Source organism: Hoplias malabaricus, chromosome 3, assembly GCF_029633855.1.
Source record: "Hoplias malabaricus isolate fHopMal1 chromosome 3, fHopMal1.hap1, whole genome shotgun sequence".
Taxonomy (NCBI): Eukaryota; Metazoa; Chordata; class Actinopteri; order Characiformes; family Erythrinidae; genus Hoplias; species Hoplias malabaricus.
The window spans coordinates 23014690-23042535 of NC_089802.1; the positions used below are offsets into that span (position 1 = coordinate 23014690).

The window sequence follows — 27846 nt, forward strand, 5'->3', positions numbered from 1 at the left end:
TCGCCCATTGCAGCCATTCCCAGCAAACACACAACGTTGTCTACTTTCTTACAACGTTGCTACAATGTTGTCAAAATGTGAAACTGATTACGTTGTCTGCACAACGTTGTCACGAGGTTATTATTAAATAACGTTGCTGTATGGTAAAATGACGACCTATTGGCCACTTTGAAAAAATCCATAGCTTCAAAAATCCAAAGTTCCATACCGACATCATTTTATATTTTTTTTAATTATTACTATTATTTCAGAAGTTGACTTGGGTTGAAAAGTGGTATTTTGTAGGTTTTACAGATTGGATTAAATTTTTAGTGAATTAACACTGCTTTTGTGTGTGGGGTGGCGTATTTTTGTTTATGACCAGATGTCATCGCAAGGATAAGTTTCTCACATTTTGTTGTACTGTCAGGACAATTTATTGGTCCTCAACGTTTTTACAAAGGGGTACTTTTGTGTGAAAAAATAAGAGTAAACAGGTCTATTTTTGGTTACTGAAGTTAAGCTTGGGTAGCGTTATTTAGCTACAGTATTTATTATTTCTACGGACGTCCTTAAAAGTATAGCTATACCAACATGCGTGTGTGTGTGTATAGATTTAGACACGGCGTATAGAATTGCTGGGTGCACTTGCGCATGTGGTTGGGTAAACCCGTGCTCGTCGGGGAGCTGGCAGCGCGAGCCGCTGATTGTTGTGGTTTGAACTCTGTATAAGTACGAAAATAATTTCTTTCAAAAACATTCGACCTTGAATACAATTAGTTCAATGTATTTTATTAATCCTTAAATGTGTGTTATAATGATGGTTAAGCCTAAGTTGCTCTTTCATTAACATGCTAGATTAGTGTTAGCTAGCCAATAAAGTTACCGCAGGATTTAAATGTCGTCCATATCCCCTTGCAAATAATAATAATAATAAAAAATAAATAAATTATACAGAAAATAAATACATAACTATAAATAGGCCACAATAAGATTGTAAATGTATTCATCATATATAGTCCATAACTGGGACATTTATTTCCTGTCCTAGAGGGCTGGTGTCCAGCACAGTTTGATGATTTTCATGTTCAGCCTCTCTGTTAATCGCTGCGTTTAAGTGGCTCTTCAGAATCTGAGATGAGTAAATTTTGAGTAAATGACATTCAAAATCACAATAATTGTCCAATATTTTTGAACATGAGTCAAGTTCACTGCTTTATAATATGGTCATTTCTAATAAGTAGTCCACACAACCAACAGATATCAGTTCAGAGTGTACCACACTATGTACCTATGAAATATGAAGTGAATTGAGTTTAACCGTGAAATATGAAGTGATTTGAGTTTAACCGTGTTGTCTCCAGGCTACGTACATTTGGCTTAATTCATTGGACATTATCTCTAAATTGTTAAAGTGTCTCAATCACCTGAAAGGCTCACTAAAGTCCCAGTATAAAAGACTATCAAAATCGTAAAGATGAAGAAATGTCACTGTCGTGTTGTTTTGTTATGGTCCTGTGAATATAGCACATGACATGATAGAATGTGTGGAAACATGAACTTTGGTTATATGTCCTATGGCATTTTTATTTTTTAATTCTCAGATTATCAAGAAATTGCAATTGATATTACGGAAGATATAGTACAAATATAATCTCCCAAAGTGTAGAGTTTAATGCATACATTTGTGTTTGTTTAAACACTGAATGTCAGTGTGTATATTCATGATGTCTGGTTATTTCCAATATTATTATATTCTTATTGTTATGCCATTTTATAGCATAATATTATGCCATTTAATTAGTCAGGCTGCCATGCAACATTTTAACATAAAAGAGAGCCTTAAAAATGAAAAAAAAAAATTGTGTAAAAACAAAAAAAAATTTTTTTTAAAAAAGCCTTACTGGGCAGCTTGGCCCACTGAGGCTAAACAAGACATGTGTTTGCAAGTACAAGGTCTAGGTTGATGGGGTATGAGTGGTTTTACACAAGTGTAAGTCTTAGGTAGTTTGGGCCAATGAGGCTTCACAAGAACTAACTGACTTTGTGTCTATTTACAGAGTAAGAAAAATGAAAGGAAGTTTATTTAAAGACCATTTTTGACCATAACTATTGAGAGCTGGTCTTAATCATGAAAAATAATTATGTTCATACATTCTCATGTCTTGAGCTATGAAGGTTATGATAAGGATTTTGAACATAGTATGTAAGAAACTTCAAAAGTTGGTTCATAAAATTTAACAATTTGATACCCATGACAATTATGCCCAGTGCATCAGTAAAAGCCTTGTTGACATAAAGAACATAACTGAGAGCACATCTTGGGTGTAGGACCTGCCTAAGGTCAATCAAGACCAACATTTGAACAGAGTATCCCATCCATCCATCCATTATCTGTAACTGCTTATCCAGTTCAGGGTCACTGTGGGTCCAGAGCCTACCTGGAATTATTAGGCACAAGGCGGGAATACACCCTGGAGGGGGCGCCAGTCCTTCACAGGGCCACACACACACTCACACCTACAGACAATTTTGAGTCGCCAGTCCACCTACCAACATGTATTTTTGGACTGTGGGAGGAAACCAGAGCACCCGGAGGAAACCCACTCGGACACGGGGAGAACACACCAAACTCCTCACAGACAGTCACCTGGAGCAGGAATCAAACCCACAACCTCCAGGTCCCTGGAGCTGTGTGACTGCAACACTACCTGCTGCGCCCCCGTGCCGCCCTGAACAGAGTATTATTTTATAGAAATGCTTAAAATTGTGAAATGATCTAATCAAATGATCTTTTCACAATTTTAAACATTTTTAAATGGTGTTGGTCAAAAATGGCCTTTAAATAAACTTCCTTACATTTTAAGCTTTAGGGCTTAGGCAAATGTAATCTTATCAATGCTTTGTTTAGCATCACTAGGCCAAGCTGCCTAAAGCCTCATTGTGCATATTGTTGCTTCAGAGCAAACTTCATTAATATATGTAAAAATAAATTTTTTTTTGAGGTACTTTAAATATTTGGGATGTATTTTGGGGTGAAAACCACAAATCCCTGTTGTCTTTTTTAAACAAATTTTTTTCATGTTTAAGGCCCTCTTTTATCTTAAAATGTTGCCAGGCAACCTGACTAATCGCTATAAAATGGCATAATAATAAAAATATAATAATATTGGAAATAACCAGACATCGTGAATATACACACTGACATTCACACTGACAGTTTAAAAAAACAGCTGGTATTTCCCCTTTTGGCTGAACCTCAGTTAGATGTTACCTGTAACCATCTACCAGTCTCTGACATCGACATCCCATTCCTCCATGCAGAATTATTTCAGCTGTGTGATATTTCAGGGCTTTCTTGAATGCACAGATCACCCCACAGCATCCAGTAGGATTAAGACCTGGGCTCTGATTTAGCCATTCCAGAACTCTCCCTTTCTTATTTTACTTGTTAATTTACTGGAATGTTTTTGGGTCATGGTCATGTTGCATGGTCCATATCAACTTTAGCTTCAGCTTCAATTTTTGGACATTTTCTTCAAGCACCCTATGATATAGTGAAGAATTCATGGTAGATTCTATGATGGAGAGCTTGCCAGGCCCTGCTGCAGCAAAGCAGCCCCAAAACATGACATTTTCACCTCCATGCTTCACAGTTGAAATGGGATTCTTGTGCTGAAATGCTGTGTCTTCTGTTACTGTGCCCAAATAGGATTATAATAGCTTTTGATTCATCAGTCCAAAGCGCATTGCTCCAGACGTCCTGGTCTTTGTCTATGTGCTCTCTTGAAAAATTTTGTCTTGCCCTAATGTCTTTGTGCAGTCTTTTCCTGATGGTAGATATAAGTACCTTGACGTCAACTGTGGCAAGAGCCACTTGTAGGTCCCGTGTTGAAATTTTAGGATTGTTGGAGATTTCTTTATGCATCTTGTGGTCTGCTCTTGGACTGAACTTGATAACCTGGCCTTATTGGCAGTTGGTTTAAATGTTCTCCACATGTTAATTATTTTCCGGACAGTGGAATGGCTGATTTGTAATTGTTTTGAGATATTTTTACATCCCTTCCCAGGCTCATATACATCTATAACCTTCTTTCTGATAGCCTCAGAGAGCTCGTTAGATCTCAGCATGGTGATACCACTCACTTCAACAATCAAGGGCAATTCAAACTAATGTCTGAGGTTTAAATAAGACAGCCTCCTCCAATGTCCTCTTTAATGATGGCCTACTCATTTTCAGCTGATGTGGGGCATCATTTTAAATAGTAATAAATGTGGGGGTGTCCTAACTTTTTCCTCACAAGAAATGTAAATTTGTCTTCATTACATTTTACATCTTATGTTATAAGTAATATTTTTTTGTTTTGTTTAGTTACATAAGCTCCATCTCTCAGTACTGTTCAAATGAAGCTCATGTGTCCATATGTTTAAATGCAATGGACAATGGCTTTCATGGGGTGTCCTAACTTTTTCACATGAATGTATACCCAAAGATGTTTCCACAAGCTATGTTCATATCACATGCCATGTTCACAGGGACATGACGAAAAATTCCATGGTAGGGATTACACCCTGGAGGGGGCGCCAGTCCTTCACAGGGCAACACACACACACAGACACTTTTGAGTCGCCAATCCACCTACTAACGTGTGATTTTGGACTGTGGGAGGAAACCGAAGCACCCGGAGGAAACCCACCAACTCCTCACAGACAGTCACCCGGAACGGGACTCAAACCCACAACCTCCAGGTCCCTGGAGCTGTGTGACCACGACACTACCTGCTGCGCCACCTTGCTGCCCCACATTTTATCATGTCCAATGCTATATTTATAGGGTAATTATATAAAAAATCCACTGTAAAAAATTCTTCATTTTCAGGATATTAATAGTTCTGTTATATTGTTTCTTCAGTGAGACTTTCAGATTTTTGAGAAACTTTGAAAATAAAGAGATAATATCCGCGGCATGAAGCTAAACGTGTAGTTTTTCCACGGTATGGAAGTTGCTCTTATTTTGCCATCTAGCGGCGACAGAATGCAACTACTACACCATTTAAGGTGAAACAGAAAATCCGAATAAGAAACTGGCGAATAAGTAGGCAGCTTCAGTGTCGTTCCCAACGAAACCCTTTTACTGATCAAGTATAGATTACTTGGTTGATAATATGTTAAAGTGTTCAAAAAGATAAATGTTAAATAGGGCCATCACTAGAGATGTAGAGGTAAATGCCTCATAGCAGCAAATTTCTTTGATGAGGTACAGATTAGGCAAAGCCACAAGTAGCTGCTGCCTTTAAAAAAATATCTATCTATATGTAGAAAACCCAACAAACACGTTTACGTTGTGACAGCTTTGTGACAGAAATAAAAATTGTATAATTCTAAGATAAACTCTGCTAAAAAAAAGCACTGTAAGAAAGTAGACAACGTTGTGTGTTTGCTGGGAAACAAAGCTTTTTTTTTTTTTGACGATTACAACTGACAATTAATGAAACCCCCAAATTCAGTATCTCATAAAATTAGATTACTTAAGACCAATACAAAAAAGGATTTTTATAAATGCTGGCTAACTGAAAAGTATGAACATGAAAAATATGGGGCAGCATGGTGGTGCAGCAGGTAGTGTTGCAGTAACACAGCTCCAGGGACCTGGAGGTTGTGGGTTCAAGTTCCGCTCTGGGTGACTGTCTGTGAGGAGTTTGGTGTGTTCTCCCCATGTCCTCGTGGGTTTCCTCCGGGTGCTCCTGTTGCCTCCCACAGTCCAAAAACACACGTTGGTAGGTGGATTGGCAACTCAAAGGTGAAATTTTGAATGGAATTACTGAAATAAATAAACATACACTACATGTGCATATTCCGCCAAGAAAGCAATATAGGCTTATTTCCTACAGGTATATCGAGAGAAATGTAGAAATAATTGGGAGGCTAAAGAACATTTAATGATGTCCATGATGTTAAAATATTATCTTGTTGCTTTCTGGGAAATGAGTAGCTTTAAAGATTTTGTGGTCTGGTTTAGTGTATTTAGCACAAATGTACAGTACTGCAGTTTTTTCTGAATGCGGCAAAAATCTTTTTTTTGTTTGTTTTTTTTGTTTTGTTTTTTTAAATCATGCTATATTATATGCGTTATGAAGTTTTAGTAGAATTGTACTATTAAACCAAAGCCCCTCATAGTAAGATCTGAATTCTTGCTGGGTTTGATCTTGCTACCATTTGGTAAAGATTTCATAGAGCAACAATTCATCTTGGGGCTAAGCCCACTGGGTGTGTTGCCAATGCAGCATTTAATGGTAAAATTGAACAATCTAACAATTTCATGTGAGTGATTTACTAAAGGCAATAAAGTGTTTTTAAAAAGTTAGATAGCTATTTACACATAACGTCATCTCTGACTTGTGCAGGTGCTACCTTCAAGAGGACGCAATCCACATGACCAATAATGAGGTAGGCAGAGAATAGGTAAAACTTAATAATGGTATAGTCCAGTGTAGGGGTGTTTGAAAATCGTATTTCAAGATTCTTCTAGGCATGGATACTGTAAATGAATTATAACATTTAACTTTATAGGTAAGGAGGATATATAAATGTTTCGACCCTGCAATTTAGTGACCAGTTAGAGCTGGATGATATGGCCAAAATATATATCATAATATATTTCTTAATTTCAATCAATACCATAATATTCTGATATCGATATGAACAATGAAAAGCCACAGAAAAACTGTCAAGGCAGTGCCTTGTATTGACTGTCAGAGACAGATGCTGTAAATAAAAAATAATGAAATATTAAAATGTGTATAAAAATCATATCATTATTGCCGAGCCCTAGTGTCATGCCTTGTTTCAGGACACTTTATCTGTGGATGAATTTTTCCTGCTGATGCAGGTCCTTTAAAAGTATGCAAATATTCAAGTAATCACAATCAAAAATGTTTTCAAAGCACTCTCTGCATTCACCTGAGAGTCTGAACACACACACAACTCACAACTAGATCTCTCATTAATAATCTTTAAATGCTAAGTGATTATGTCAGGTTCAAGTTCCGCTCTGGGTGAATATCTGTGAGGAGTGCGGTGTGTTCTCCCCATGTCCGCGTGGGTTTCCTCAGGGTGCTCTAGTTTCCTCCCACGGTCCAAAAACACACGTTGATATGTGTATTGGAGACTCAAAAGTACCCAATGATTCCGGGTTGGCTCCGGACCCATCGCAACCCTGAACTGGAGTAGCGGACTCCGGTAAAGTTGGTTTCATATTCGCATATTCAGATTTCTTTCTTCAATAGCTCTCAAACGGTGCATGCAAATGACTTAATACTTGCAAAGTATTGTTTTTGGGATCCAAGACAAGCAACTACAACTCAGTTTATGTCAGAAATGTTTGCCATTTAAAAAACGCGAAATATATTGTTTTCTATGGGCTGCCGCCATCTCCGCGAGAGCTAAGGGACCGTTTACAAACTACACTACACAGTAAAAACGAAGGTGACGAACCTCACACATGATGTATACTACATCTCTTACCTTGATAAATTTAACCATTACTGGCCCGTGGTGATACATCTTTCATTACAAATTTCAATAGCTTTTGAACCTTTGATGATATTGCTTCTAAACAAGTTGTATTTGAACAAATGCCACCCACATGACATACTACACCTCTAATTTTGGTCAATTTAACCATTGCTGGCCTGTGGTGATACATTTTTCATTATAAATTTCAATAGCATTTGAAGGTTTTATGATATTGTTTCAAAACAAGTTGTATTTGATCAAGTGCCACCCACATGACATACTACACCTCTTATTTTGGCAAATTTAACCATTACTGGCCCGTGGTGATATATTTTTAAATACAAATTTCAATAGCTTTTGAACCTTTGATGATATTGTTTCAAAACAAATTGTATTTGATAAAGTGCAACCCACATGACATACTACACCTGTTATTTTGTCAAATTTAACCATTATTGGCCCGTGGTGATATGTTTTTCATTACAAATTTCAATAGCTTTCGAAGGTTTTATGATATTGTTTCAAAACAAGTTGTATTTGATCAAGTGCCACCCACATGACACACTACACCTGTTATTTTGGTCAATTTAACCATTACTGGCCCATGGTGATATATTTTTTCATTATAAATTTCAATAGCTTTTGAACCTTTGATGATATTGTTTCAAAACAAATTGTATTTGATCAAGTGCCACCCACATGACATACTACACCTGTTATTTTGGCAAATTTAACCATTACTGGCCCGTGGTGATATATTTTTAATTACAAATTTCAATAGCTTTTGAACCTTTGATGATATTGTTTCAAAACAAATTGTATTTGATAAAGTGCAACCCACAGGACATACTACAGCTGTTATTTTGTCAAATTTAACCATTACTGGCCCGTGGTGATATGTTTTTCATTACAAATTGCAATAGCTTTTGAAGGTTTTATGATATTGTTTTAAAACAAGTTGTATTTGATCAAGTGCCACCCACATGACACACTACACCTGTTATTTTGGTCAATTTAACCATTACTGGCCCATTGTGATATATTTTTTCATTATAAATTTCAATAGCTTTTGAACCTTTGATGATATTGTTTCAAAACAAATTGTATTTGATAAAGTGCAACCCACATGACATACTACACCTGTTATTTTGTCAAATTTAACCATTATTGGCCCGTGGTGATATGTTTTTCATTACAAATTTCAATAGCTTTTGAAGGTTTTATGATATTGTTTCAAAACAAGTTGTATTTGATCAAGTGCCACCCACATGACATACTACACCTGTTATTTTGGCAAATTTAACCATTACTGGCCCGTGGTGATATATTTTTAATTACAAATTTCAATAGCTTTTGAACCTTTGATGATATTGTTTCAAAACAAATTGTATTTGATAAAGTGCAACCCACAGGACATACTACAGCTGTTATTTTGTCAAATTTAACCATTACTGGCCCGTGGTGATATGTTTTTCATTACAAATTTCAATAGCTTTTGAAGGTTTTATGATATTGTTTTAAAACAAGTTGTATTTGATCAAGTGCCACCCACATGACACACTACACCTGTTATTTTGGTCAATTTAACCATTACTGGCCCATTGTGATATATTTTTTCATTATAAATTTCAATAGCTTTTGAACCTTTGATGATATTGTTTCAAAACAAATTGTATTTGATCAAGTGCCACCCACATGACATACTACACCTGTTATTTTGGCAAATTTAACCATTACTGGCCCGTGGTGATACATTTTTCATTATAAATTTCAATAGCTTTTGAACCTTTGATGATATTGTTTCAAAACAAGTTGTATTTGATAAAGTGCAACCCACATGATATACTATGTCATGCAATGGTTAAATTGACCAAAATCACAGGTGTAGTATGTCATGTGGGTGGCACTTTATCAAATACAACTTGTTTAGAAACAATATCATAAAACCTTCAAAAGCTATTGAAATTTGTAATGAAAAACGTATCACCATGGGCCAGTAATGGTTAAATTTGACAAAATAAGAGGTGTAGTATGTCATGTGGGTTGCGCTTTATCAAATACAACTTGTTTTGAAACAATATCATAAAACCTTCAAAAGCTATTGAAATTTGTAATGAAAAACGTATCACCACGGGCCAGTACTGGTAAAATTTGCCAAAATAAGAGATGTAGTATGTCATGTGGGTAGCACTTGATCAAATACAACTTGTTTTGAAACAATATCATAAAACCTTCAAAAGCTATTGAAATTTGTAATGAAAAACGTATCACCACGGGCCAGTAATTGTTAAATTTGACAAATTAACAGGTGTAGTATGGCATGTGGGTTGCACTTTATCAAATACAATTTGTTTTGAAACAATATCATCAAAGGTTCAAAAGTTATTGAAATTTGCAATGAAAAATATATCACCACGGGCCAGTAATGGTTAAATTTGCCAAAATAACAGGTGTAGTATGTCATGTGGGTGGCATTTTATCAAATACAGTTTTTTTTTAAACAATATCATCAAAGGTTCAAAAGCTATTGAAATTTGTAATGAAAAATGTATCACCACGGGCCAGCAATGGTTAAATTTGCCAAAATAAGAGGTGTAGTATGTCATGTGGGTTGCACTTGATCAAATACAATTTGTTTTGAAACAATATCATAAAACCTTCAAAAGCTATTGAAATTTATAATGAAAAATTTATCACCACAGGCCAGCAATGGTTAAATTTGCCAAAATAAGAGGTGTAGTATGTCATGTGGGTGGCACTTGATCAAATACAACTTGTTTTGAAACAATATCATAAAACCTTCAAAAGCTATTGAAATTTGTAATGAAAAACATATCACCACGGGCCAGTAATGGTTAAATTTGACAAAATGACAGGTGTAGTATGTCATGTTGGTTGCACTTTATCAAATACAATTTGTTTTGAAACAATATCATCAAAGGTTCAAAAGCTATTGAAATTTGTCATCACCATGGTTAAATTTATCAAGGTAAGAGATGTAGTATACATCATGTGTGAGGTTCGTCACCTTCGTTTTTACTGTGTAGTGTAGTTTGTAAACGGTCCCTTAGCTCTCGCGGAGATGGCGGCAGCCCATAGAAAACAATATATTTCGTGTTTTTTAAATGGCAAACATTTCTGACATAAACTGGGTTGTAGTTGCATGTCTTGGATCCCAAAAACAATACTTTCAAGTATTAAGTCATTTGCATGGACCGTTTGAGAGCTATTGAAGAAAGAAATCTGAATATGTGAATATGAAACCAACTTTACCGGAGTGATAAGCGGTTACTGACAATGAATGAATGATTATATCAGAATATTTTGACATATTTCCTCGCATTTTTTTCTCGGACATTTCCGACTTTAATATTGAAGCCGAAGTAGTTACATTTTCATGATAAGTTTGGTAACTCGTTTTATGTCAGAACGCCGGTTGAGAAAGATTATAAGGGTACTGTTAGACCGCTTTTGTGGAGTTGTTTGTAACTCTGGTTTAGTTCCTGAGTTGCTGCGTCACTTGGCCAAGTGGGAGAGAGAGAGAAAACAAAGCGTATTTCTCAGTAGCCAGTTAACTTAAGCCCAACGTTGAGGACTGTCCAATAGGAATCTTCCTCGGCTCTATTCTTATTGGATTGGCTTGACGTTAAGTTTAAATAATCTTGCTAAACTGAGAGATCCTTTTTTGTGGAATACCCCACCCCCCTCCCTTTGTGGGGTCCAAAGGCTGTTTACAAACCTACACTGTGGGAAAATACCCTTCTTGTGGGGAACACAAGATTGTCCCCACAACGTAGATAAATACATTTCAAGATGAAAACATATGCTTATAGGATAGAGCAGCATTATGGTAAGGGTAAACTAAGATAAACACAAACGTGCGCACGCGCGCGCATGTGTGGGTGTTTATGAATGAGAGTCCCGCGGTGATTCCGGGAAAAGGCGGGTCGCATTACTCGCCTTTTAACTGGCTCGGTTGTGGCCATTAAAGTTCCCTAGCTCTGACTTTGTGGATATATCTGTTGCTCGTCTGCGTCTCAAGAAAAAAAGATAAAGGTAACACCTTGCAAGCCGTTCTTTTCTGCCTCTGTTTACTACATCTTTGTTACCCACCATATTATGCTAATTAACTGTTAGCATAGCCACCCTGATACAGTCAGGGAAAAACCTTAATCCGTTGTTTTTATTCATATCTCTATTTACGTGGTATCTTACGGGTTGAAATAATGTTAGAATGTTTTTTTTCGACTGAGTTATTGTGCTAACTGCACTTATTATTTTTCTGAGCTGGTTACGTCTGGCCCGTCGTTTACCATGAAAACAGGATGACGTGACAGATTACAAGCTAGCAAGGCTGCTAAATATCACAAACGTATTGTTAATACGATTAACTACCTTGGCTAATTCTTATTTTAGTAATTGGTAAACGGTTCAATTTGGAGCTAAATGACGTGTGATCACGTTTGCCATTTGTTTATACATAACTTGCGTACAGAGGACTTGCCCGTAAATTCATCGTATTTTAGTGGGTCAAAGCTTGTACAAAACTCGTTTTAAGTTAGGTGACGTGAACTTTTTTATTCGGAAATTATATACTTTTAAGCAGTCTAAGGTTAAGCAGTTTTTTCCTTAGTCGATAATTGCTGAGGTAGCGAGATTTGCTTAAACTGTCTGAGTATGACAAAGCCTTCAGGACTACTTAGTGTGTGCTGTTTTCTAAGCCATTTGCCAAGAGCAGTATCAGTATTTGGCAGTAACTAATAAAAACGTTTGGCCTCATTAGCAGAATAAATATATTCACCAAGAATATTTTTGACAGCAGGCCTTTGGGAGGAGACTCGTGCTGAATCACCATGACTCGATGAAAAACGACTGTATGAGCTGTACACAACCCACACATATTTAGAAATTGTAGGTCAACAACAGCTGTAGTTCTTTTTTCGGATGTTGACCACGTTTAATCCACAATACGAATACATGTCCTGTTACATTTTATTGAATGGTGCAACTGTTAAAACGTAAACCCTTTTCACATGCAAGATGGAATAGAGAATCAGGTTTAGTGAGACAGACCTCAGTGATAAAATCTGGGAAATGTTTAATGAACTAATTACTGGTACTTTGTTTCAGTTCTAGTGGCAAATACCTAATGACAGACCAACCACACGAATACACATCAATTACATGGGATACCTTGGCAGCTTCCTAGCAAAACCTTAGCAATCACCTGGGACACCATAACAGCCTAGTGACACCATTGCCACAATCTATGAACACCTGCTTTCAACCACTAGCAATTTATTTATTTATTTCTTTATTTATTTTTCTTCATCTATTTTGTTGCAATCCCTGATGTGTCCTTCAGGAAATGGAAATGTAGCATAATTGTGCAGTTATCATAGAAAATTACATCAGTTTTAGAGGCATTTAAAAAGTGTTATATCATAAAGTGTCATCTATGGTGGGTTACCAAAATACAAATTAATATTAGTCCTGGAATAAACACAGGATCAGGAAGACTAACCTATTTGTATAATTGGTGTTTGCAGGTATTAGAAAATCAAAACCATGACGTCAGATAGTAGAGCCAGCAAAGCCCTAAAGGTAAAGGCAACATATATTGTCAATATTTATTGAGTTTATCTTTTTGAATTAAGGTTATTTAGTATTTGTAAGTGAAACATTCCATGTCAATGTGCATTATGCATGTCTTTGTTTTACTGTGGGATATATAGTATAGATAAAATGTCATATTGAGATTGTTAAATACTGCAATATGTTTCTTAATCTATATTATATATCTAAATTAAACACTTTTGTTCAGTAAAAATACAGAGATTTTAATGTACTTTGAAAGGCACAGAAATGGTCTTGAACCTACTCTCCACTCATTTTTAAGTATATAATTATGTATGTTAATCTTAAAGATATGCCACAGAATAGCCATTTACCCATGTTATGTTCAGTGTATATTTATAAGGTTGGGGCAGGCCACAGGGTGTTTTGAGAAGCTCACTTGTTATGTAGTAATTTTGATGGAGTCTGGATTAATGAATTTATTCACTGAGAAGATAGCATTAAAGTCTGAAGTCAGTGATGTGTACACACTGCTAACTTTTGGGCTGATCTGACCTTACATAAGCCTTGACATTGATTCTTGCCCAAATAAAAACATGCCTATTTTTACTTGTAGGTATAAGTACTGGCTCTGTTCTGGCAGTGTCTGAGCCCAAGGGTTTTTTAAACCCTAACCTATTTGTACTAGCTAGGTTACCAACTCTGACTGAACACAAATCTATTTTGTAAGTCACTCTGGATAAGAGCTTCTGCTAAATGCCTTACATGTAAATGTAAAATATAGACAATGTTTATAAGTATCAAAATGAGTGCACAGGGCTTTAAAGTCTTACAGGGTACTCTTCAGGTCCAATTAGGCATGGACAGTAAAATTATAGCAAGGTGTATTTTGATAGATATGTCATCAACAATAACTTTAAAATAAAATCTTCAATATTAACCATAACATTCACTAGTTTCACATTAATGTATTAAAGAGGAATTTTCAGGAAAGCACAAGAAATACAGAAACTCCATGGGAGCTCCCGGCTTGGATTGTAAACAGCCTATCTTTCCCTTCATAATAGACCATGCTACAAGTGAGAGATGCAGCCAATCAGCTGTACCATTCTGCTGCCTCTTGAAGAGTGTGGAGTGAGAAAGAGAATACTTTATGTGAATTAAAAAGAAGTCTTTTAAAAGCACTTGTCAGCTTGCCATTGTGACTGTTTTCATTAGAACGTGCACTGTCCTGATTAAGAGTAGGAATATAGTGCTGCATAATGATTTGTGGTGAATAAAATGTGGATAACTGATGTTTGACCTGTCTCGAGCTTTTGCCTAATATAGTGGTTAACAAACTATTTAAAATACACCCTATGTTATGCAGAGGCCATCTTAATTGATGGCCTCTGCATGATACATGCTAGATAATGCTATGCAATGATACATGCTAGATAATGTCATTTACATGGTTGTAACTGGAAATTAGCACACTGGTTAAGTTCAGTTAGAGTAGCCAAAGAGCTAACTAGATGGTTAACAAAAGTTAAAAAAAAACACACATTACATAAGTTGTACAGTCTCCTGACAGACAGTTTTATCATTTATCAGTTTTTCATAAACAGACTCTGCTTGTGTTTAGAAACTGTTAAATGTAGCCTTTTTAGTCTCCAGAGCCTGTACTGAGCTGTGGAGATGTTTGATTTAAAAACTAGGTTATTCATGACACAGAACACAGATCACATTATTTTTTTAATAGTAAGGTTTTATTTTTTTAGTGTGTGTGTGTAAGTTTTTCATTTTATTCATCTGGGGAGGGTAATCAAAACTTAAATGGATTACCTTGTGGATTTGAGTAATTTGAATAAATACTTCAGTATCTTTAAATAAAAAACTAAGGGCAGCACAGTGGCACAGCATGTAGTTGTGAGTTTGAGCCCTGCTCTGGGTGACTGACTGGGAGGAGCTGGTGTGTTCTCCCTGTGTCTGTGTGGGTTTCCTCCGGATGCCCCAAAAACACACTTTGGTCGGTGGATATTTTGTGATAATAGCAGTTTTTTCCACAACCACTATATCACTCCATGGAACTGTTGCTAAAACCTGCGCTGCAGCTCTCTTTTATTACCCAAGTCTCAGCTCATGTTTTACACCAATAAAACTGTATTCAGTTTATTTTGAGTAAACACTGATACTAATACAAATAAAAATCCTGTACCTTTTTAAAAAAAGTTTTATTCAACACAATATAATGAACCAGGAATGATCTTTTAAAGAACATGGAACAAGAAACTATGAACCAACCAACTAAAATAAAATGAAATGACTAAAGAAAGAAGACAGGTTAGAAATACACAACAAACAACATGAACAACAGACAGAAAAAACAGGAGCTATGTCATTTACCATGAGGAAAGATGCTGTTCTGCCCAATGCCTGTGTACTGACTGAGGTCTGAGGATGTCCTAAAATGTATACCACATCCCTGATGACGCTCCCCTGTGCCATGCTCATACAGCGCCCTCCATAATTATTGGAACCCCTAGTTAAAATGTGTTAAAAGCCTTAACATTTTTTAAATTGCAGAAGCATAATCTCACAATGAAAAAAAAAAAAAATTAGAAAAAAGCAACCTTCAACTGGAAAAAACAGAATTTATTAGAAGCCAAAAAACAAGCAGGGAGTGCCAACAATTATGGAGGGCGCTGTAAATATGAGAAGCATAAGAGCGCAGAGGAAGGGAAAAAATTGGCAGCATTTTGGACTACTTCCAGAGCTGTATTCGGACGGGATTAGTTTTAAATGGGGAGCTGGGATTATATGGAAAAACCAGGCAAATAATAGTGCTCTTGCAAACGGGAATACATTTCCCAAATGAAAATAAACTTTGATTGAAGAATAAACCAAGAACAGTCAAGGTTCTCCCTGTGAACGAGGGAAAGTTTCTGCGCTTGTGACCTGTGCACTATGTCACCATACCAGACAAAATACACTCCAAAACAAAGTAAACAGGAGACTATAACATATACACACAAACACAAACACACAGAAGCACTTGAACTAAACCTATAGTCTTTTTTACGTTCTCAATTTAATGCGGTCTCCTACATTCATGAGGGTGCCAGGTACTTCTCCCATTCACTGCTGATTATTTCTGGCATTAGAGGCCTAATCAGATTCTCTGTCTATCCTAGGTAAAGAGGGAATGTGGAGAAAATGTTCCTGTGCTGACAGACAGTGAGCTCATGTCTCTGTCAGTTCGTGAACTGAACCTACACTTGCGTGGTTTGTCAAGAGAGGAGATCCAGAAATTGAAACAGCGGCGACGCACATTGAAGAACCGTGGCTATGCAGCAAGCTGCAGGGTAAAGCGTGTGTCTCAGCGCGAAGCTCTGGAACAGCAGAAGAAGGAACTGCAGCGTGAGGTAGAGCGCCTTGGTGCAGAGAATGCTGGCATGCGTCGCGAGTTGGAGGGGCTTGGTGCTCGGCTAGCTGCCCTGCAACGTTTTGCTCGTGGCCTGGAGGCTGGAGGGGGGAGCCTTCTCGCAACAGCTCCTCGCCTCAACACTGCCTCCGTGATCACCATAGTAAAGAGCCCACAACAGGGCAACAGCCACAGAGAGCAAGAAGCATCGTAGGGCTGCTTGTTAATGGCAACTTGTGCACACAAACAAACATTCTTGCAAAATAAAGGTACCAAAAATGGTTCTTTTGGAAAAATGCCATTTGAGGAACTACACTGAAGGATCTAAAAAACCTTTTCATAATTTGTTTCTTTTAAGAATTATTTTTGTAAAAGCAAACAGAAAGAAACGAAAGGATGCGCCAATGAAAGGATTTTTCCTTTCCCCCTAGACCCAAAACAATAGGTGTTCAGAAACCTTTTAAGAGCGTACCTAGGTACACAGTATACTACAGACAACAACATACAGTGGTGATTTTCCACTACATGGAACCTACAAAAATCTGCTCTGCTCTTTTGCTTTTCCACTTTTTTAGTTCCTGCTTGCTTCCAGTTTCAACCAAGCCAAGTATGTACTATATTGTGACGTGTAAACCCTGCAGAGCACTGATTGGCCACAGAGACCTTTCAATCACCATGTAATGCATAGCTCCAGCACAAATGCTTGTAAAATCCCTTAAGTTACAGCAACTTACACATTGTTTTTATCTGACTCACAATGACAGCTCGTAACATTAGCCTAAGTTGCTTTTAAGAGCTTCAAACACTCCTTGGGTCGGTGGCCAACTAAAATCTCCAGCCAAAACCGAACATGCAACAAGGAAAACTGTGATCTGTGACAACTGGGATGAGGAGCCATGACTACACAATGAATGAGGGCTTTCAAATGACAAGCGTTCTGTGCGGGGTAGCTGTGCTGAGCAACCAGTGTGTCAAGCCAAGCTGAGTTACGAGTTGCAGTTGTGAGGCAGATAAAATCAAATGTGAAAGCTGATGTAACTTCAAAGATTTTATAATATAGTTTGTGCTGGATCTTTGCATTTTGTGGTGATTGATATGTCTCTCTGCCCAATCAGCTCTCTGCAGGGTTTACACATCAAAATTTAGTATCAACTTGGCTTGGTTGAAACTGTAAGTGAGCAGAGACTAAGAAAAGTACCTGGATCCATTGACTATGTACCAGAATTGGTTAGTAGAAAAGCAAGAGTCGTGTAGGTTCCATGTAGTGGAAAATGTCACTAGACTGGTATTTGTTGCTTTCTGTCTTGTTTAATTTTTTAGGTACTAGATTATATTTATGTTTATATAAGGCTATTATCTCTCATTGAGTTTGATGTTTCTATTGTTGGCCTATTACATTGAATATAACCAGTATAAGCACAAAGTAAATAATGAATTGGTCACGTTACATGCTATTTAGCTTAATGTCCTATATAATATGCATTTTGGCCTGAAATGTAAGATATGGTCATAACTGTACAGGTCTATACTGGAGTAACTGAGCTTGACTTAATTTTTCTGACTACCAACATTTCATTAGTTGGCAAATATTGCTGAAATATATTATTTTTTTTTTTATAATTATTTATGGTACATAATAACAAGACCAGTAGAAGCCATGTCAGTATAATCTGGTACATTCCTATAAAGTTATTTTTAATACTTCAAGAAAAGAAAATCTGGAAAATTATTGGAGCGTAAACTTGTCTTTATTGAAAATGAAGGCATTTTAAGCTGTAGAGATCTGAGATTTTAATTCCAAATAATACTTGTGTAATGACTTGGTGTCCAAATACTGCATATATAATGACTTGTAATTGATATGATTTTATATAGGCCTTATCTGAGAGTTGGGATCCTTTTACTGTAACTTGATTCAGTGTGTCTGTCTGTGAAGGTCATATTTATGTTAAAATATAGTGGTTGTCCGTTGTTACAGTTTGTATAGTAGAAAGATAATTATGTATTAATCAGAGCAAACGCTTGAAAGAATGGAACATATGCAAACAGTTGGATAAAATGTAAAAGTCTGGAAAAGAAGCAGGTGTAAAAGAGGTGAAAATTAGGTGGGTTCTAGAAGTGGCAGAAGGAGAAACAGCTAAGTGTTGACTGTAAATAATCACATTAACCCATGGTTGAAAATTAATTGGCCAACAATTTGCCAGCAGAGCGCAGTTATATGTTTAATGGGGATTTGTATATCTAGATTGAAAGAATTTTATTGCTAACTTTCAGTAGACCTGTTTCACTGTTTAGATTGAGGAGCACTTGACTTAAAGCCCCTAGGAACCTATTTAGAAATTTAGATTTATTATTATTATTATTTTTTAATAATTCTAAACTTTTCTGAACTTTTCACATAACACATAACAAGTTTAAATTAAATGCACAAAGCATATGATAAATCTCTCATCAAAATGAACAAAATCTGCTCCTCTGAGCTCTCTGAGAACAGTGTGGACGTGGTCCAATATACTAATGATATATTAATACTATCTTATCACTCGAGCACAGAATGCTGTTTACGTTACCATGGCAACATACAGCTTAATATTTTTTTTCTGGGTTTTTACTCTGAACTGCAGTTGCCGGTCCTGTGCGGCTGCTATTTTTGCTGCTACTCTGTTATACATGCCAACCAAGTGTTGCTGCTATCTCTGCTGTACTCAAGACTTTATCCATTCATGTTTGTTCTGTTGTTTTGTGTTCTGTGTTTGCTGTTTGTCTTTCAACATCTTGATGATTGTGAGAATCCTGGAGTTCTTCAAAAGCGCTACATAAATATATCATTATTATTGTTATTATTATTAGTATTATTATTATCATTAATTAAGAAAATGATTCAGAATTTTCACTAAAATAGCACCTATGGGGGCATGGCTATGGTAGCCTTGTGATTGGTCAGGGTAATACCCACTTTTAGGACTACATGGAGAAGAGAGCAGTACTGATCATTTTTGATGAGAGATTTATCATATTTCTGTTTTGTGTTTTTTATTTAAACTTTGCTGTATATTTCACATAACACCCAAGTTTAGTATTATTAAAAAAAAATCAAAATGAGTTCCCAGGAACTTTAATTAATATACCTATGTGATGCTTTCTGTTTTTTCTAAAAATGCTGGATGTTTTGTAAAGTCCAAAACCACTATTTATTACATGTATTTTTATGGCAAAATAAATATTTTATTTTATATCCTTAATTAAAATTTATGTATATAGTGTACCTACAGTTGTGTGCTCTTTGAAATTTCATTTTTATATGTAATTTTGTATATAAATTATTTGTTTTATAATTTTGTTGGAAACTTTCCAGAAAAATACATGAATAATCACTAGAGGGACAATACAGAAATACTTAAAATGTAACAAGGAAGCATTTACTTGATATAGAAACCATTTTTATCTTAAAGTTTTTATAGATTTAAAAACCTCTTTAAACCATTCATGTTATTATTGGTTGAGCCATGTTCATTTTTTAAGTGAGAAACAACAAAAATTTAGCAGCAATGGTCTCAAAATATTAAATATGTTAGTGTCATTGCAATACAGACATGAAGTGGTATACCCGCAAAAGCAGCACAACTTTACATCAATGGCTGTTTTTTAACCTTTGGCATTTTTTCTTCATGTGCAATTATTTGTTATTGTATAAGGAAAGGTGCCTTCTGCATTAAACCCATCTTTGTCTGTGAAAGCACACCCAGAGCGGTGTGCAGCCATCCCCGGTGCTCTCAGGGAGCAGTTGTGGGTTTGGTACCTTGCTCAAGGGCAGCTCATCCATGGACTGAGGTAGGTGGAAAGTGCTGTTTCTTCACTTCAACTGCCCCTAATCTTCCTGCTTGAGTCCAAGCACCCCTAAAAATAAGAAGAAAATCTCTCATAAGCTGCAAAAAATGTTTTAAGGATGTTTTTTTTTTTTTAAATCCATAAAGTACATATGGCTTAAGCAAAATATTGAAACAAGGAAAATGCAGAAATCCTCCCTAACCTCCAGTTAGTTTCTTGAGGTCATAATGGGAAACCAGTACAGCACAGGCACGTGTTTCAGTAAACGGAAGTCTTCCAATCCTTATAGAGTCTTTACTGTAATGTCTGGAGTGCATTAATGATAAATAAATAACCCCAGCTAATGTGTCACATACCACACAACAACATTTGTAGTCAAGGATCACCAACAATATATTATAGAGCAAAATCACAATGCTATTGATTACCACCATGCCTTCTCTGGCTTGTGCAGGTGCTGCATTGGCTTCCTGTAGAGTCTAGGAATAAATATAAAATTCTTCTTTTAACCTTTAAGGTTCTACACGGTCTGGATCCTACATATCTCTCTGATCTTATTTCTTCATATTGTCCCTCTCGCTGTCTTAAATCTTCTAACTCTGGACTTCTTACTGTGCCTTCTTTTAGACTTTCTATTCTGGGTGGTAGGCCTTTCAGTGTCCCTGCTCCCAAGATCTGGAACTACCTTCCTCCAATTATCTTCGTAATTGTTCAATCCTGTCTCACTCCTCTTTGTCTTTAATTAATTAATTATTTTATTTATTATTATTATGATTGTAAAGCGTCTGTGGATTTGTGAAAGGTGCTATATATCCATCCATCCATCCATTATCCACCGCTTATCCGGGTCCGGGTCGCGGGGGAAGCAGTCAGAGCAAAGAAACCCAGACCTCCCTCTCCCCAGCCACTGACTCCAGCTCCTCCTGGGGTATACCGAGGCGTTCCCAGGCCAGTCGAGACATGTAGTCTCTCCACCGTGTTCTTGGTCTGTCCCGGGGCCTCCTCCCCATTGGACATGCCCGGAACACCTCTCCAGGAAGGCGTCCAGGAAGCATTCGAACCAGATGCTCAAACCACCTCAACTGGCTCCTCTCGACGTGGAGGAGCAGCGGCTCCACTCCGAGTCTCTCCCGGATGTCCGAGCTCCTAACCCTGTCTCTAAGGGAGAGTCCAGACATCCTGCGGAGAAAACTCATTTCAGCCGCTTGTACCCGCGATCTTGTTCATTCGGTCTCTACCCAAAGCTCGTGGCCATAGGTGAGGGTTGGGACGTAGATTGAATGGTAAATCGAGAACTTTGCTTTTCTGCTCAGCTCTCTCTTCACCACAACGGACTGGTACAGAGCCCGCATTACTGCTGACGCTGCACCGATCCGCCTGTCAATCTCACGCTCCATCTTTCCCTCACTCGTGAACAAGACCCCAATGTATTTAAACTCCTCCACTTGAGGCAGGATCTCACTTCCAACCTGGAGAGAGCACTCCACCCTTTTCCGACTGAATACCATGGACTCGGACTTGGAGGTGCTGATCCTCATCCCTACCGCTTCACACTCGGCTGCAAACTGGTCCAGCAAGAGGTCCCGGCTTGATGAAGCCAACAAGACCACATCATCTGCAAAAAGCAGACATGGAATCCTGAGACCACCAAACCGGACACCCTCCGCCACTTGGCTATGCCGAGAAATTCTGTCCATAAAAATTGTGAACAGAACCGGTAACAACGGGCAGCCCTGGCGGAGTCCAACTCCGACTGGAAACCAGTCGGACTTACTGCCAGCCATACGAACCAGACTCCTGCTCTGTTTGTACAGGGACTGGATAGCTCATAACAAAGAGCCCAGTACCCCATACTCCCTGAGCACCCCCCACAGAATACCCCAAGGGACACGGTCGAATGCCTTCTCCAAATCCACAAAACACTTGTAGACTGGTTGAGCAAACTCCCATGCACCCTCCAGGATCCTAGTGAGGGTAAAGAGCTGGTCCTGTGTTCCACGAACGGGGCGGAATCCGCATTGTTCCTCCTGGATCCGAGGTTCAACTATCAGTCGGACTCTCTTCTCCAGTACCCCCGCATAGACCTTACCGGGGAGGCTGAGGAGTGTGATCCCCCTATAGTTGGAACACACCCTCCGATCCCCCTTTTTAAAAAGGGGAACCACCACCCCAGTCTGCCAGTCCAGAGGCACTGCCCCCGATGTCCACGCGATGTTGCAAAGACGTGTCAACCAGGACAGCCCCACAACATCCAGAGCCTTGAGGAACCCGGGGTGAACCTCATCCACCCACGGGGCCCTACCGCCAAGGAGTTTCCCTACCACCTTGGCCACTTCAGCCCCAGTGATAGACGAGCCAGAACGCCAGGCCCCCAACCTCGACCGCCACCCGATCCACAATGCACCAGACATGGATTACTACCTCTCCCACAGGTGGTGGGCCCATGGGAGAGTGGACCCATGTATCTCCTTCGGGCTAAGCCCGGCCGGACCCCATAGGTGAAAGTCCGGCCACCAGGCGCTCACCAAGGAGCCCCTTCCCCAGGCCTGGCTCCAGGGTGAGGCCCCGGTAACCCTGCTCCGGGCAAGGGAGGCTGTGTCCACGATCTTATCTTTTTCATCCGTGTCTTTATGGATCACTCTTTGTCTGGCCCATCACCTAGGACCAATTTGCCTTGGGAGACCCTACCAGGGGCCATTGCCCCCGACAACATAGCTCCTAGGCTCACGCAGGCACGCAAACCCCTCCACCACGTTAAGGTGGTGATCCAAGGAGGAGAGGTGCTATATAAATTGAACTAATTATTATTATTATTATTATTATTACATTAATGAGAATGCAATCCACGTGACTAAAAATATGCATGGAGCGGGCAAAGATGATGTAAAACTTATAAAGGAATTGTATAATCCAGTGTGGGGGGTGTTTGAAATCATATTTCAAGATTCTTCCAGGCATGGATATTGTCAATTTACTGTAATAAATAAATACGTGTTTGCTTTTACCCACTTTTGGGGGTTCAAGTCATAATTAGTATGGGTCAAATATTACATATGTGTTATATGTGAAGATAATGATGTTATTAATCCCTCAGAATGAGTTTATGTTGAATCTTATTCCTGTATTTCTGAACCTGTGCCACTTAAGCAAAGTAAAATAATTCAGAGATAATGATACACTAATTATTTATCTATGAGAAAATCTAGATCATTTTAGAAAATAATATTTGTATTAATTATCATTAAATGACTATTTAATCTTTGTACTAAGTATCATAAATGACTATTTCGTGGGTAGTTGCTTGAACTTTTTTAATTGGTGTTTTATTAGAAAGTTCTTTTAAAACCTGCAGACAGGAGCACCATATTCCTACATATACATAAACACCCACTCTGCCACTTAGGCTAACAGCACACTGTGTCTACACATACTGAGATGTATTAATTATTAATTAATTAATTATTTATTTCTGGAAAAAGCACCTGATGTAAACACTTTGAAATGCATTGATTCAGACCTTAAGGGCTGATAAATGCTTGTTTTTGGAAACTGCATGGTTCTTCACTATCTTATCTTCCCTTGTGGTATACATACATCTTTCAACGATTGCATTGTAGTCAGTGGTAGGTTTGCATATTGATTCACCCAATATTAATAGCATTCATTTACTGGCGAATGGATGCCAAGCTATGTTATGACTGCCTATAAATTTGAGGCATTAAAATTTGCTGCAAATATGTCAAAGATTCAGAAGAACTAATGTTTTTTTTTTCAATGTGACTATATATACATAGCATATTTTTTGAGATAAAATGTACAGGTAAAATATAAATCTTGCTTTTATCTTAATTTAGATTGTAATGTGAATCTTTCATATTTTCCAGGCTATTCTTAAATAAGTGATTGAAGTAAAGATATTTCATTATATACTCTATTTACTCCTTTTGTGTCCTCATCAATAAAGACCACGGTATTTATTGTGTAAAAAGTTCAAAGTATCAAAATATGCATTCCAGTTTAATGTGAGATATGCAAGATGATATACAGTGATCCCACAAAAGTGAAAATCCGCGAAGTAGGGACGCTATATTTATTTTAATACTTATACATTATTTTAGTAGTTGTACACTATTAAGTGCACTGTTTTAAGAGCGGAGAGGGGTAGCTGAGCGTGAATGACTGATACAGAGCAGTATTCTCTGGTTGGTCGCTTTCCATCAGTCAACCAATCATGTGTTGTTTACAAAAATGTCCAGGGTGTGTGATTATAGATTATGGAAACTATCAAAGCTTAAACACTGCTGCCTCTCACAGCATTGATAAAGCAGTATATTCTCCATTGGCCAGCCCGGAGCAGAGCTCATATGATCCTCTGCCCAATTAGGGCTACATATATTATAATATATATCGAGATAGAACAGAGCGGGATATGGAGTGAGGCTATATCGCTTATTTAGATATTTTAAGTTTTTAAAAGTCTAAATCTTTTACAGGGCCATACAGTGCTCTGCTCAGTTCGTCTGCTTACAGCACACACCTACCCCGCATTCTCTCTCTCTCTCTCTTTCCCTCTCTCTCTCTCTCACACACAAACACACACAATGGAGCCGAGTAACACAGTGTGAAAAAGAAGAACAGCGGTTCGGTTATATGTAAATGCTTCGGATTTTACCAGTTAGATAAATAGCAGAAACGGCTATCTGCAGGGAATTGCTTTGACGACAAATATATGGTCAAGTCACACCTATGAGCCATATTTGAGCGTGACTATCCGAAGACTGGGAGATTAAAATGCATGTCTGCAAACGAGTCCACACTGAGAGCACAGAGCCAAAGCCTTTACACTGTTCTTAAAAGCACTTTATTACAGACAACGTAGGTCTGTAAATTAATAAGTCATTAAAAGTCATTTAACATGTACTTCAGTCTTTATTTTGATAAAATGGGGAAAAGTTAATGAAAACCTTTCTCTTAAACATACATGGACATTTGATTTTCATTTGAATATTGAGAAATGAGGTTGAGCTAACACATAAAACTGAATGTTCTGTTTATAAATCTGCTGGTGTTGGTCCACTGTTTTTTCAGAGGTCCAAGGTCAGCGCAGATGTCTACCAGGAAGTTTTAGAGCACTTCATGCTTCCTGCTGCTGAACAAGTTTATGGAGATGCAGATTTCATTTTCCAACAGGACTTGGCACCTGCACATGGTATCCCTGTTCTTAATTGGCCAGCAAACTCACCTGACCTTAACCCCATAGAAAATCTATGGGGTACTATAAAGAGGAAAATGCCAGACCCAACAATGCAGAAGAGCTGAAGGCCACTATCAGAGCAAACTGGGCTCTCGTGACACCTGAGCAGTGCCACAGACTGATCGACTCCATGCCACTCCGCATTGCTGCAGTAAAAGGAGCCCCAACTAAGTATTGAGTGCTGTACATGCACATACTTTACATGTTCATACTTTTCAGTTGGCCAGCATTTCTAAAAAAAATTATTTTGTATTGGTCTTAAGTGATATTCTAATCTTCTGAGATATTGAATTTGGGGATTTCATTAGTTGTCTATTATAATCATCAAATTAAATGAAATAAACACTTGAAATATATCAGTCTGTGTGTAATGAATGAGTATAATGTACAAGTTTCACTTTTTGAATGGAATTACTGAAAAAAAATAAACGTTTTCATTATATTCTAATTTTATGACCAGCACCTGTATATGTAGAGGTGGAACTGGACTGTGGCCCTGTTGTCCGAGTTGTCCGAAGCTTGGAGACAAGAAGATCTGTGTCTAGGTATTTTCTGCCTTCTAAGAAAACATTGCTGGCTGCAGTGGGGGTACTGTAGCATGATGTTCTCATGGCTGGGTGCTTGTGCCTGGGTGGAATAGGGCCATTTTGCTGGTTGGGCTGGTGATGGCCGTGATGGAGGCATTTCTCCTGACGAGGACTCGGGTGTGGTCACAGGCAGAGAAGGATGTGGTGGCTGGGAACAGTAAAGGTCTGTAACACTCTGTGAAGTAGATGGTACATGGAATGCTGGTGATTGTGTGAAAGTTAGTTGTGTCCAGGGAAACCTTTTCTCGCTGTGAGGATGGTTGTTATGAGGTTATGATGGGAGGCCTCAAATCCAGGCGTACTTACATATTCATAATAGGACTTACATCACACACTGTAGCTGACGTTCGAAACACGTTAACATGTAAATACCTTAGAATCCAACACATTTAGAGACCAATGGCGTTCCATATTTAGTGTCCAAATACATTCATTCATTCATCCATTTCAGGGTCGCGGTTGGTCCAGGGCCTACCTGGGCGCAAGGCGGGAATACACAGGGCAACACACACATACACACACACTTTTGAGTGTGTGTCCACCTACCAACGTGTGTTTTTGGACTGTGGGAGGAAACCGGAGCACCGGGAAGAAACGGGGAGAACACACCAACTCCTCACAGACAGTCACCCGGAGCGGGAATCGAACCCACAACCTCCAGGCCCCTAGAGCTGTGTGACTGCGACACTGCCTGCTGCGCCACCGTACCGCCCTGTCCAAATACAGTATGGTTTTAACATATTTTATTTGAAAACCCTACAGTGTACAACTTGACAACACTGCAGCGAAATTAGGGACGTTCCGCTGGACTTTAACGTCGTTAGATTTAGGTTTTTCAGCTGCTTGAGTGGCAATTTGTTCGAACTTCCACATTAAATGTTGCGCAAATGCGTCTCCGTTTAAGTTGGCCCTCACGTCCTAAAACAACAGTGCCACCTAGCGGTAGGTTGTTCGCCTGCTGGCCACATTTGTGGATCAGGCTGCATTTGTTTTTGGATCGGGTGAAACGCGAAAGGAAAGTCTCAATATCCAAAAACCTGGGAGAGGAAATGAACAAATGCACGTCACAGAAAACACGTGACTTGTTCCACAAATGCAGATACTATAATTTACAAATAAATTTTAAATTCAAAACTTCGACTTTACACATATTTGCAATGTAAATGTAAACAAATTTTTTTTCGCATAAAATTGTGATATATCTATAAAAAACAAAAACATATTTATGAAAGTGACTGTATTTGTACTAACTGCATACCATGACACACATATTGGGATGTATTCATTTGTGAATAGTGAAACATATTTGTGGATTAACATCTACGCATTTGTAAAGTATTTTGAGACTAATCTCTCTCCATACAAATTCACAAATTATAAAAGAAATATAGATGACCGACAAATGAATCCACCAGTTAGACACTGCGAGAGGCAGAGGAGGCATGCCTCAAGCTTTTTCACAGGCTTGCAACGGCTTGCCATACACTGCTACTGGAGCCTGCTTTCGTGCTGCTTAACACGCCTACCAGCGACTCGTCGCCTTCTGCACGACCGACTCTGAGCGATTTTATCGCTCTTGGTGTGCATGCATAGCAGGAGAAGCCTCTCGCTGCAGCCTGTAGGAAGGCGGAGTTGGACATCAAACTCCGCCCACATCAAACCCCGCCCTCTCATCACGTCAGAAGCCACGCCCGTGCCTAGTG

The 27846-nt window shown here is 38.2% G+C and overlaps 1 protein-coding gene across 2 annotated transcripts; it reads left to right on the top strand.

The window, feature by feature from the left end:
- Nucleotides 1-11395: 11395 nt before the first annotated feature.
- Nucleotides 11396-19682, top strand: maff (v-maf avian musculoaponeurotic fibrosarcoma oncogene homolog F). 2 transcript variants are annotated; one of them, XR_010801972.1, is made up of 3 exons: nucleotides 11396-11550; nucleotides 13044-13098; nucleotides 14139-14353. XR_010801972.1 is itself a non-coding variant. In XM_066666331.1 (3 exons), the coding sequence occupies exons 2-3, from the start codon at nucleotides 13063-13065 to the stop codon at nucleotides 16686-16688; spliced, it is 480 nt and encodes a 159-aa protein (XP_066522428.1). In that variant the 5' UTR covers nucleotides 11396-11550; nucleotides 13044-13062; the 3' UTR covers nucleotides 16689-19682. The 2 variants fall into 2 exon arrangements, 1 of the variants encoding a protein (XP_066522428.1); XM_066666331.1 differs by lacking the exon at nucleotides 14139-14353 and adding an exon at nucleotides 16245-19682.
- Nucleotides 19683-27846: the final 8164 nt, after the last annotated feature.